Below are 11,701 nucleotides of genomic sequence, written 5' to 3' on the forward strand. Positions count from 1 at the left end.
GGCACAAAAAAAAACCCCGCCAGGCCCTTCCTATTCATCCTCCCCTGCCCCCCGAGCCGCCCCTCGAGAAGGGGCGCCCGAGCTTGCCGCGGTGGCCGGCCCCCCTCGGCCCCGCTCCCCCGCCCTCCCAGCGCCGCCGCCGCGGGGGAGCGGGGCTGCCCGCCCGTCGCGCCGCGCCCCTGGAGAGGCAGCGCGCACCGCTCCGCACGGCCCCGCACCACAGCAGCCGCGGCTGCCCCGCCGGGCTGGGGACTGGGCCAGACCAGGGGAGCTGCCCCCGCACCGCCGCGGCCCGGGTGGGCCGGTCCGGCCGCTCCCGGCGCCGGTGTTGCCGGCCGGGATCCGCCGCGCCGCTTTGGTGAAGGAGCGGGGGGTTCCAGCCTCGCCGAGGCTGCGCCCTCCTGGCAGCTTTGCCCGCGCCCGCGGGGGCGCCGGTCCGTGCAGGGGGGAGTCTGGCCCCACCGCCCGCGGCCTTTCGTCCTCCGCCGGGGAAACGTGCCCCGGGCCCGAGCCAGTGTCTGACGCCCGCCGCAGCCGGTGCGCAAAAGTCTCCGGCACGTTTTGCGCACCGAGCCCAGGCAGATGAGAAGTTCCTCCCGGGCCAAGCGCCGGGCCTGCGGGGCGGCGGTGGCCGAGGGCTGCACGGGGAGGCCTTCCCCCGTGGGACCCAGCCCCAGTTTCCCTGGGGGGCGCAAAGACACAGCGCGGGGGAGCAGGAGAGCGGCGTCCTCCCTCCGGTGCCGGTGCTCACCGCCCGCGGGACCGTGCCCGCAGCTCCGCCGGTCGGTGCCAGGGCAGCGCGGGGCTGTCCCTGGCGCCGCAGGGGCGATGAGAGGGGTCGTGGGAGATGACGGGGTCCCCTCGGTTCCCTCCGGGGGCGGTGGTGTTGTCCCGGGAGAGCCCCACCGCGCCGGGGCGGCGGGAGGAGGGAGGTGGATGTGGCTCAGCCGAGCGGAACGGAGCCTGAGCCACCCCGGAGGAATCCCCAGGGCCGGCGCCGGGGGGACCCCGCCTGGCCCGGCGGTGCGTCGCTTTGCGCAGTCGAGTCCCAAGACCCTCCTGTCACCACCGGGTCCCGGGCCCGACCCCCCGCCGCAGCCACCCACGGAGCCCCGGCGTGCGCGGCGGCCCCGGCCGACGCACAGACCCTCCTGATAGGGGTCTGGGGCTCGGCCTGAGGGTCCCGTCCTGGTGGAAGGCGAGCGAGGGCCGGGCCTGGGAGAGAGGGGGTGGGCAGGGGGTCCCGGGGCGGCGTGGGAGCCGGCGGCGTCTCGCGTGGCGGGGCCGGGGCGGTGCTGAGCCCGGCACGCTCCCGCCGGGCTGATAAGATAAAAGCGTGCCAAGGGGTGGGTGCGGGCGGGGGGACGCACACGCCGCCCGACCGGGAAATCCCCATTGTCTGCCGGCCCTATATATAGGGGCTTAACCGCAGTCGTGTGCCGGCCGCGCAACCTTTCCTGCCCGCACTCGAGGGAAAGCGGGGAGGGGGGAGCGGCGAGGGGCACGGAGCGAGAGCCACTCTTTTGCCCTGCAGCCTCGCTCAGGCTCAGCAGGTACAGCTGCGGGGGAGAGAGCTTCTCCGCGCCGGCCGCACCGCCGCTCTTTGCCGGCTAACGGTGGCTTGGCTTTGCAGGATGGCCCCGCAGAGCGACCGCTCGCCGGGCGAAGGGCAGCCCTATTTCGGCGGCGCCGAGGACGCCCCTTCCGCGGCCGGCGGCGGCTCCGCGGGCAGCCGGGGCGACTCGCCGGCCCGTAACGCCTTGGCCCCGCGGGAAGCGGCGTCCCGCAGGAAGGGGAAGGCGCGGCGGGGCCGCGGCAAGGCGCGGGGCGAGGGGCTGCTCAGCAAGCAGAAGAGGAGCCGGCGCATGAAGGCCAACGACCGGGAGAGGAACCGCATGCACCACCTCAACTCCGCCCTGGACGCGCTCCGTAGCGTCCTGCCCACCTTCCCCGACGACGCCAAGCTCACCAAGATCGAGACGCTCCGCTTCGCCCACAACTACATCTGGGCGCTCACCCAGAGTCTCCGCCTGGCCGAGCAGGGCCTGCCCGAGCCCACCCCGCCGCCGCCCCCCGTCGCCGCCGCATCCCCCGGGTCCTGGGACTCGCCCTGCCCCGCCGCCCCACCGCCTGCCGCCCTGCGCCGCGGCCCCAGCGCCTTCCCCGCCTTCCTCTGAGCCCGTCGCCCGGCTGCTTTCCACTCCTTTTTGGCCTTCAGATAGCCGGTGGAGCGGAGGGGGAGCTCCCCGCGCTGCGCGCCGGGGGGAGGTGGGCGCCCCGCTCTCCCCCGCCCCATCCCGCTTGGCTGAAGTGCAGCGGGAGCGGGCGGGGAAAAACAAATCACGGTTTTGTACTTGGAAACGGTAAATTATATTAATTTGTCGCTATCGCTATTTATTGATTATATTTCGTAACAAATATATATTTTGTATATAAGAGTATTTTTGGCAGCGGTGGTCCGGCTGTTTGTACTGGGGAGGAGAGCCGCGGTTTTTGGAGAAGAGAATAAAGTGTGTCACGGTCAGACCTGTGCGACGCCGTGTTTTTTTCCACCGGAGGTGTTTCAAATTCGCGCTTAGCCCGCCCCGGGGAGGGCAGCGCCGGCCTCGCGGGGACTTGCGCGGGGTCTCGGGCAGTGTGACCCGTGCCGGGGCGCTGTGCCCGGTGCAGGGACACTCCCCTGCGTGGGAAGGAATGGCCATGGAGAGCGGCGAAGCGGCGTCCTGCGCCTGTGCGCACTCCGGAGCGTGCCCGTCGGGGCCCACGCGTGCACTTAAAACCGGCTTTTCTTTGCAGACGCGCTTTCCCGCACGGCCCGTCTGATATCCCGCACCGCCGGGCAGCTGTCCCGCTCCACCCGCCGCGTCCCGAGTAAGGTGCGCCCGGCTGCAGCCCTCCCCATGCAAGCGGATTTTCAGTGCCGGGCTCGGCCCTGGGGCTATTCTGGGGCTATCCCCGGGGCATAGCGCTCCAGCTCGCAGGACGCGGTGGGTCCCCGGGGCAGCATTGCCCTGGATCGACCCCTTCTTCCCCAGGGGAGGGTTTAGCCGGGGTAGAGGCGGTGTTCGGTGGGCAGCGGGCGCGGTCGGAACCTGCAGCCCTGAGAGGGGGCTGGAGCGGAGGGCATCAGGCCTGTTAAAGCCGCAGGAGGTGGGAAAAGCAACACCTCCCACGCCACGGCGGTAAGAGAAGCTGTATGAATCCCGCCAGCCTTTCCCGGCCCTCTCCTGCCAGTGACTCAATTTGTAGCTGGTAGATTTACGGCCGGGCCACCTCCCCTCTCCGCGCTGCCCCGGCGGGGCGGCAGTCACTAGACAAAGCGGGCCGTGAGGCCAAAAGCCCATTGTGATGCTAATTGTTCTCAGCTGAGCCCGTTTGCCTGCGGCAAAGAGACGCTATTGAGGCAATTTGTAGAACAAAAGAAATTTGGTTACTGGAAACAAAGACGCACGCACAACGCTTCTCCCCCCCGCCCAGCACTCCCTTCCCGCACCGCAACAAAAGAGGCAAGAGTGAAATCTGACCGGTTGCGGGATCCCGGGGCCTTGTCCCGCCGCTCCCCCTCGCCCCGCCGACGGGGAGGGGGACATTCCCCTCCAGCCCCCCTCGCCTCCGCGCTGCTCCCGCTCCCCGGGTGCCGCGGAACGGGCTGCGGTGGGGGAGGCACGGCGGCGCGGGGAGCGCGCGGGGCTGGCGGTGCGCGGAGCGTCCCCTGCGCCCCGTCCCGCACCGGCGCCGCGGGCTCTGGCCATGGTGCTGAAGGCGGCGGCCGGGCCCGGGAGGGGCTGCGTGCGCGGCGCGGTGCTTCCCCCCCCAACCTTCTCCCCTCCTGGGGCTCAGCCTTCGAGTTGTGTGGAACAGAACGCCCCCCGGGCACGGGGTTGTGGGGAACCCCTCCTGGTGCGGACCCCCGCCCAGTGCGTCTCTGCCCAGCCTTGCCGGACGCAGCCCAGGTGCAGGCTAGCTGTGGGGCACTGCGATTCAGGTGGGCTGCGGGCAACATCATCCAGACCTGCGTCAAAGTGAGAGGCCAGCTCGGCGTTGGTGCTGACCAGGCACTTTGCAGCTCAGAAAGCACATGAGGCTTGGGGGAATTTGGAGAAGCAGTGATTTGTTCTTGTGCACTTGATCCAGCCTCGGTCAATGAACCGTCCCACGGAGAGGAGCCACAGGTGCCTTGTGCACCAGGGAAAAGGGAAAGAGGGCATCGTGCTGCCAGTGCTGACAAGCAAGGCAAGAAGGACTCCCTTTCTGCTTGAGCTTTTTTGGAGACCTTCTCTTCCTGCTGCCTCCTGGGACATGTTCGTCCATGCAGAGCCCCTCTTCTTTGCCTGTTCATTGATTTGAGCAGCAATACCTACATTGCTGGAGAAATGCAGCCCATGGGGCAAGGCTGAGGACTAGGAAAAGCCTGTGTGTGCCTATCTCTGTGTGTAGTGTTATAGTCCTGAACGTGATCTATCTGTGTCGTAGATCAGATAGGCAGAATGAAAGACCTAATAGTATTCCTCCCCCTTCCCCCCTTTCTGGCTGAATTGTGTATTGTTTTCATACTCTAACAGTCTGCACAGTGCTCCAAGGCCTCTGTGTGTGGCCACAGGCGAAACATGGTGATTATTTGGGTGATAAAATCATTTAATGTTTTCCCTACTAGTGCAGCTCCACTCTGATATTTCCCTATGAGGTATCACCTTTCCCTGGCTGTCTGCGTGTGCCGCGGGACCGAGAGGGATACAACACACTCACTCGGTCTGCGAAAGTCGCATTTTTGCAAAAACACTGCAAAAAGGGAACTCCAGGTCTATATGGGCAAGAAAAGGGGCAAGGAGAGCCCGAGAGCCCTGTGAAGAGCTTTGGGGATTATAGAAGTCCCCAAAGACATCTATACAGCTGTATTTTCAGAAAGTGGTGACTTCAGTGGGTTTTACTGCATTGCAAATTCTTTTCTCTGGAGGCCGAGGACGTTTCTGGTCTTCGGCCGTGGGGCTGTATGTTGGGGGTGGCGGGGAGGCGGGTGGATTTACTACCTCTGGAGAACTAGCGACTTCTTTAGGGGCTTGAATGCTTTTTTTTTTCTTTGCCTCCACATTATTAGGTTAATCATTGCTTGAACTGGTTGCTATGGTTTTGGCAAACCCATGGAAACTTGATAATGAAGACTGAAAGACTCTTTTTCCATTTATCTTTTCTCTATGTTTAGTGCGTGATGGTCTCATTTCTCTTGACGGGGCTGTCCCAGCATCAGTGCCCGGCCTTTATAACCACGGTGCTGTAATGGCCTCTGGACTTTTTGATGTGGAAGAAACAGGTGGCTGCTGGGACCATGACCGTTTCAGGGACGCAGGCTGGTGCCCCTGCATACTTGCAGGCAATGGGTTGAAAACAAACTTAGCTGCCAGGTCTGGTCACTGAAATCCCATGCAAAGCAGACCCAACTTTTATTTTTGTAGCCAGAGGAGAGCCCCTTGCTACAAGCTGATGTTTTCAAGCCCCAAACACTGAGTTTTAGGTCTATTTCTGTTTAGACATAAAGATTTTTAAACTATGTCGTATTTTACTCTATTGCAGACGTACCGTGTCTCCTCCCGAGCCTTCCCTCTCCTCTGTAGCTGCACTTTACTGCTGAACTCTGCCTGCAAGGACATTCGGCAAACTCTGGTGATGCCTCCAAAGCAGAGACTCCCGCAACCGCCCCACCTATGCTCTGCTCAGGTTAAAATGGGGGACTGAGGATAACCTAAAGTTGAACACAGAGCCTGTAAGTAATTTGCAGGGCTCAGAGAGGCCAGGCTCATTGCCAGGGCCAGGGAAAGTGAAGCACTGTGGGGTTCTTTCCTCAGTGACAGGCTCGTCCCCCTCCTCCTTGATCCTAGCGGGCTCCCTCGTGTCTGAAGGCTGGCGAGAAAATGAAGGTGATTCCCATAATCCCAGGGCAATTCCTTTGACCTCAGACCTCCATTCTGCGCTCTAAACACAGCTTTAAGTGGGTCGCCTCCTGCCCTCTCACATTGTCTGCCTCTGACATCGCAGGCAGGCTTCCTGGCAGCCCCCCGTGCCGCTGGCAATGCCGCCGGCAGGGCAGGCCCTCTCGCCTCTTTGAACGTGCCTCGGGGTGCCCGGGGTCCCCCAGAGCTGCTCCTGTGGGGCCGTGACAGGATGCTGGACCCTGCTGTACGCCCGCGGCCGCTGCGCACCCGTCCTCCCGCACCGCATGCACGTTTCGGTGCAGCCGCGCTCGCCGGCACAGAAAAGCCGAAGAATTGGGATTCTTTCACATGGTCAGCCCTCAAAAGTCTGCCTTTCCCCCCTCCTCCCAGCTATAATGACAATCCAAAGAGTTCCTGATAGGGTTTTAAAAGATGCTTATTCATTCACTGTCCACCAAGCATGAAAATCCAGCTCATTTGTTCATTTGTTGCCATTCTTCGTCTGAACGACCCCACAGGGGCTGAAGCCTGTTGCCGAAAACTTGTCACTCACACTTTTAACTTCTTTTTGTTGTACTCCTCTTGATTTCATTCTTCTGGGTCTCCACCTCCGCCACCACCCCACCCTCTCCTCTGGTCACAAAGGCGAGTCTGGGAAGCTCTTTAAAGCTGCAGTGCCCTCTTTTAAAAATCAATACAAAAAAAGGAGTAGCTGAAAGGAGATCCCAAGTTTGTGTGAGGAAGGGGGACACTCCATCTCGTGTGCACAACCCAGATGGGGAGGGCGGGAGAGGGGACAGGGCCAGGTGCCAGTGCCCTGAATCCACCATTGAGCCCTGTCTGGGGTTCACGTGGCACCCTGACCAGAAGAGTTGGGCCTTTCTGTGTCAAGGGAATGTAACCTGAGGGTTTCAGGGCCGTGGAAGGAGAGGGAAAAAGCATCAGCCAAGCAGTGAGCTCCTTGAGGAGCCGCCAGCGCGGCCTCTCCCCGCGGCGTGTCCTTGGTGCTCCGTCCCCTCCATACACGGGTTTTTGCAGCATGTGTCTGATGCAGCAGCTCTGCTTTGTAACGAGAACAACCGGTACGCACTTCCCTTTTGAAGCTGTGGGATTCATAATGCGGAAAAAAAGGACAAGTTAATGAGTATTTGTATCTGGAACTGGGCTGGATGATGTTAACTAACCCCCGAGCAGGTCCCGGCTGCTTACGAATCCAGCTCCTGGCTGGGGATTCACAGCTGGACTCTTCCCAGCTGGGACTATTCAGTGATGCTCGCCCTTCCTGGATGCTGGGGGTGATGCGTTTGGGCTCCTCTCAGCCTCCCCATCAGTGCCGGGACTGGCCAAGGCGCGGGGCTCCCCTCCCTGGGGGACACGCACAGGTTCCGTTTAATGGTCCCCATGGACATTTCTGATCGCGTTTAACCCCTGCAGCCCAGAGTTGCACAGCTGCAGCCACGAAGAAGCTGCAAACCCTTTTGTTTCAGTGGAGCTGTGAGGTTTCACCTCATTTTTTGGGGGCCTGAGACATGACTCTTGCCTGTACTTTATACAGCTGTGCCTAGAGCGGGCCCAGGTGTAAGGAATCACATCTGCTTCTCCCTGAAGGGTGTGGGTGAAGCATGGGCTCCTCGCTCAGCCTCAGCTCGCTATTTCAGATAGCATGTTGCAGGGAAATTATCTCCCCTCCCTTCCCACCAAGTGTATGCAAGTGGAGCTCATTCCCTTTTTTCCTCAGGACAGCACATCCCCAAGTCTGCAGTACCCAAATTTCAGTGGAAAAAGCTGCCACCAGTAGACACAGGTATAAAAGCAGCTGCCTGCCCACACTTCCCTCCCCAGGGCAGGGGCACCACGGGAGCCTCTCCCTGTCACCTCCCAGGTACCAATCCATCATCCCCAGACCCTGGGCACCGGTGGGCCAAGCCGTCCCGCTCCCTGCCTGGGCAGGTTGTTTCAGCCACCGAGACCTTGCACCCGTGGGACAGGGGGAAGATTAATGGGGCAGGTGCTGGTGCCCGGGGCTGGCTCTTGCCCTGATAAGGTGGGAGCTGAGATAGCGCTGGGTCAATACTCCGCGGTGGCCACCTGGAGCGGTGGCTGGAGCCACCTGAGGCGCTCCAGAGAGGAGAGGACGCGGGGGTCCAGCTGTGTCCCGCGGGAGGTGCGGCTCCCCCGCTCCCCCAGCCCCCTGCGCCGTGCTGGCCGTGACCCGCTGCTCCCGCCGGACCCGTCTCCCCAGCCACCTGCTCCCCCTGCCCGCTCCCGCACACCAGCTTTCAGCACGCAGCCTGGCTCCCCCTGCGGTTAATAATTCCCGAGGGAGGGTGGCGTTCCCATTTATCACCTTTCTTTGAAACCCAGCTGTTATTTATGTGTGTGCCCCCCACCTCGCCTTTCCCAGTGTGCTACTGCGCCCCTAACGCCTTCTGTGACACCCTAATGTCCCCACGTTTGGGCGGGAGGCGGTTTTGCGTGTGTGGGGGTCCCACTATCAATATATGCCTTGTTTTACGCACCAGAGCTTGGAGATAAATGGTACCACTGGCTGCACACATTGGAACAGCGAAAGGACACCTGTTGCTGGAAAAACTGCAATCCAGGGTTAGCTGAATTCTTTTGTTTGTTTGTTTGAAAGAGCTCCTCTGGTAATAAGCCCTGACGTAGTTCATCCTTACCTGCTCCTGGAACTGTGTTTCATCGATACTTGGCGGGTGGATGCCGTGGAAGGAGGCTGCCCAGTTCGATTAGTGTTTTCTTTCTGCCGCCCTTGGACTCTGTGCTCGGGAGATGCCCCTGCCCCGCCTGGCTTGCGCTGGGCCACTTCATCCCAGGGACCCAGGAGACTTAAGGATGGGACTCTGGGGTGCCAATAGCAACTGTCTTTAAAACTGTGTGTTTGGGGTGCACTTCAGCAGCCCTACGGTTCAGCCTTTGCAGTATCACAGGAAGGCTTTCTGGGGAGGTTGTTTTCCCTTTTTCCCATGGTCTGTCCCTGGTCTCTTGTGGGACGCTGTGCTGTCCTGGCTGCCCCGCGCCGGGCTGCACGGCTGATTAGGGGCCTCCTTTGTCACCTAATTGGATTTTTCTCCCCTTGTTAGCCTGCAATGAAAATGTCATGGGCGGCAGCGAGGTGCCCATTCATCTCGAATTAAACTCGGTCGCCTCTCGGGCGAGCTGCGCTGCTATTCACCCTGCAGCAGGCAGCTGCTGCTGGCGGGATGCAGCGGGGCCCTGCACCGCAGCCAGCCCCGGGCCCGCCGTGGTGCTGCGGCGAGGGGAACGCGCCAGCCGGGACAGCCGCGAGGAGGGCTGGGGCCGCGCAGCCACGGTTCCTCTCTCCAGGTGGTCCGCATGGCTTGCTGGAGGATTTTTGGCCGGTGTGTGGGCCGTGCACGGCGGTGCGTTGCCAGGAGGTGGTGCTGGGATCCCGCGCCCTTGGCCTTGGCCAGACACGGGCCAGCACGCCCGGCTTCTGGCACACTGTGTTTTCCAGGGAGCCGTGGGCTGTGGAGGGCTGAGAGGGGACCAGGGTGGCAGGGCTGTGAGGGGACCAGGGTGGCCGGGCTGTGAGGGGCTGTGAGGGGACCAGGGTGGCTGGGCTGTGAGGGGCTGTGAGGGGACCAGGGTGGCTGGGTGTGGAGGGCTGAGAGGGGACCAGGGTGGCTGGGTGTGGAGGGCTGAGAGGGGACCAGGGTGGCCAGGCTGTGGAGGGCTGAGAGGGGACCAGGGTGGCAGGGCTGTGAGGGGCTGTGAGGGGACCAGGGTGGCTGGGTGTGGAGGGCTGAGAGGGGACCAGGTTGGCAGGGCTGTGAGGGGCTGTGAGGGGACCAGGGTGGCTGGGTGTGGAGGGCTGAGAGGGGACCAGGTTGGCAGGGCTGTGAGGGGCTGTGAGGGGACCAGGGTGGCCGGGCTGTGGAGGGCTGAGAGGGGACCAGGGTGGCAGGGCTGTGAGGGGCTGTGAGGGGACCAGGGTGGCTGGGTGTGGAGGGCTGAGAGGGGACCAGGGTGGCAGGGCTGTGAGGGGCTGTGAGGGGACCAGGGTGGCCGGGCTGTGGAGGGCTGAGAGGGGACCAGGGTGGCAGGGCTGTGAGGGGCTGTGAGGGGACCAGGGTGGCCGGGCTGTGGAGGGCTGAGAGGGGACCAGGGTGGCAGGGCTGTGAGGGGCTGTGAGGGGACCAGGGTGGCTGGGTGTGGAGGGCTGAGAGGGGACCAGGGTGGCAGGGCTGTGGAGGGCTGAGAGGGGACCAGGGTGGCAGGGCTGTGGAGGGCTGAGAGGGGAAGCAGCGTGGCCGGGTGTTTCATAGAAGGCAGTTAAAGAGCTGCCAGCTCCGTAAATGCAGCCGTAGAGGGGCAGCTCAGCTCTCAAAGTGGGGCTCGGGTCAGGTCTTTGGCCACAAGGCGCCGGGAGCCGGGAAGTGATGTGAGGTGGTGGGAAACGGGCTTTGCTGCGGGGTGGGTCCCAGCAGGGTCCTTGGGGCTGGCCGGCAGCGAGCCCAGCTACGTTGGTGCAATGTAGTCCACAGTATGTGATGTTAAACAAAAAAGAACAGTGGTTTTTGAATACACCGTAAGATTAGAGAAGGTGAAATTATTTGCGGCGAACAATGGCGTTGATAACTTTTTCCGTTCTTTGCTTTCCTGTGAGTAAACATCCATTCTTCTTACTTTTACAAAAGCCTTCAGCAGGCGAGCGCAAAGCGTCCAGGATTGTTTCTGTCCTGACTGGATGCCTCCCAGCCGGGGAGAGAGCTTTCCTGTTCCCTGCCCGAATTCCTCCTCGGTGATTTGCGAAGCCCAGGGCGGCTCTGCCTTTCCCTGGCCGCGCTGGCACCCGAGAACCTCCGCGACCTAAACTCGGTGAAAGGCAGATGAAAGAGCTCCGGGGGCTCCGCAGGGACAGCTAATGAGCTGCAAACAGACAGACACTCGCAAAACGCTTTTTTCCTTGCTCTCCTCCCTCCTCTGCTGCTGACATATATATATATCTATATATATATATCTGGAGAGACACTTGGAAAAAAGTGGCCTTGGGTGTAGGGTCCCCAGGGGAGTTTGCTGAGTTTGCAGGGGTTCACTGCTGCCAAAAGCATGAGATGGGCAGGAAGGAGGAGGAGGAGGAGGAGGAGGAGGAGGAGGAGGAGGAGGAGGAGGAGGAGGAGGAGGAGGAGGAGGAGGAGGAGGAGGAGGAGGAGGAGGAATGGCTCCATGGGAGCATCAGGAGGGGAAGACCATTAATTTCCTTACTCAAATGGCTTCTGCCACTGCTGCCTGGGAACTGGGCTCCTCAAAATCCACCCTATAGGCAAGGAAGCCAAGCCATGCAGGTGAGCGCCCCGCTGCCTGGGCTCGCAGCCCGCTCGTGTCAGTGGTCAGGCTGCGAAGCCGGGGCTCCTGCTCCGAGATATTTTTATTGCCTGGGAATCAGGCTGAGGAAAGGTGTGGCCTGGCCTTTTTTGTTTTTCCCCTTCCTCCCCACTTTATTTGGCCAAATCCAGAAAAATGCAGGGGATGGCTTATGTTTTGGAGCAGCACGATGGGCTCTGCTCTGCAGATGGCCCCGTGCATTTCACAGGGCCACAGAGACGATGCTCATCACCTCCTTTCCCCTGAATTGTTATTTTTCACATCCCCTGGCGGTGTTAAAAACCAATGCATCTGGTTCCCCTGAAGCAGAAGGTGGAAAACGCTGGGGGTCCTGGGGGGGCACGTTTCCCAGCTCCCGCAGGAAGGAGCTGCTGCTGGCAGCCTGAAAACAGGCTGGTGTGTCACGG

At 61.9% G+C, this 11,701-nt stretch overlaps 1 protein-coding gene across 1 annotated transcript; it reads left to right on the forward strand.

Annotated features, from left to right (window-relative positions):
- Positions 1-1,634: 1,634 nt before the first annotated feature.
- Positions 1,635-2,177, forward strand: NEUROG3 (neurogenin 3; the record flags this gene model as incomplete). The annotated part of the gene is made up of 1 exon (XM_080348061.1): positions 1,635-2,177. The coding sequence occupies one exon, from the start codon at positions 1,635-1,637 to the stop codon at positions 2,175-2,177; it is 543 nt and encodes a 180-aa protein (XP_080204187.1).
- Positions 2,178-11,701: the final 9,524 nt, after the last annotated feature.

The sequence above is a fragment of the Nesoenas mayeri genome (assembly GCF_963082525.1).
Source record: "Nesoenas mayeri genome assembly, chromosome: 7".
Lineage (NCBI taxonomy): Eukaryota > Metazoa > Chordata > Aves > Columbiformes > Columbidae > Nesoenas > Nesoenas mayeri.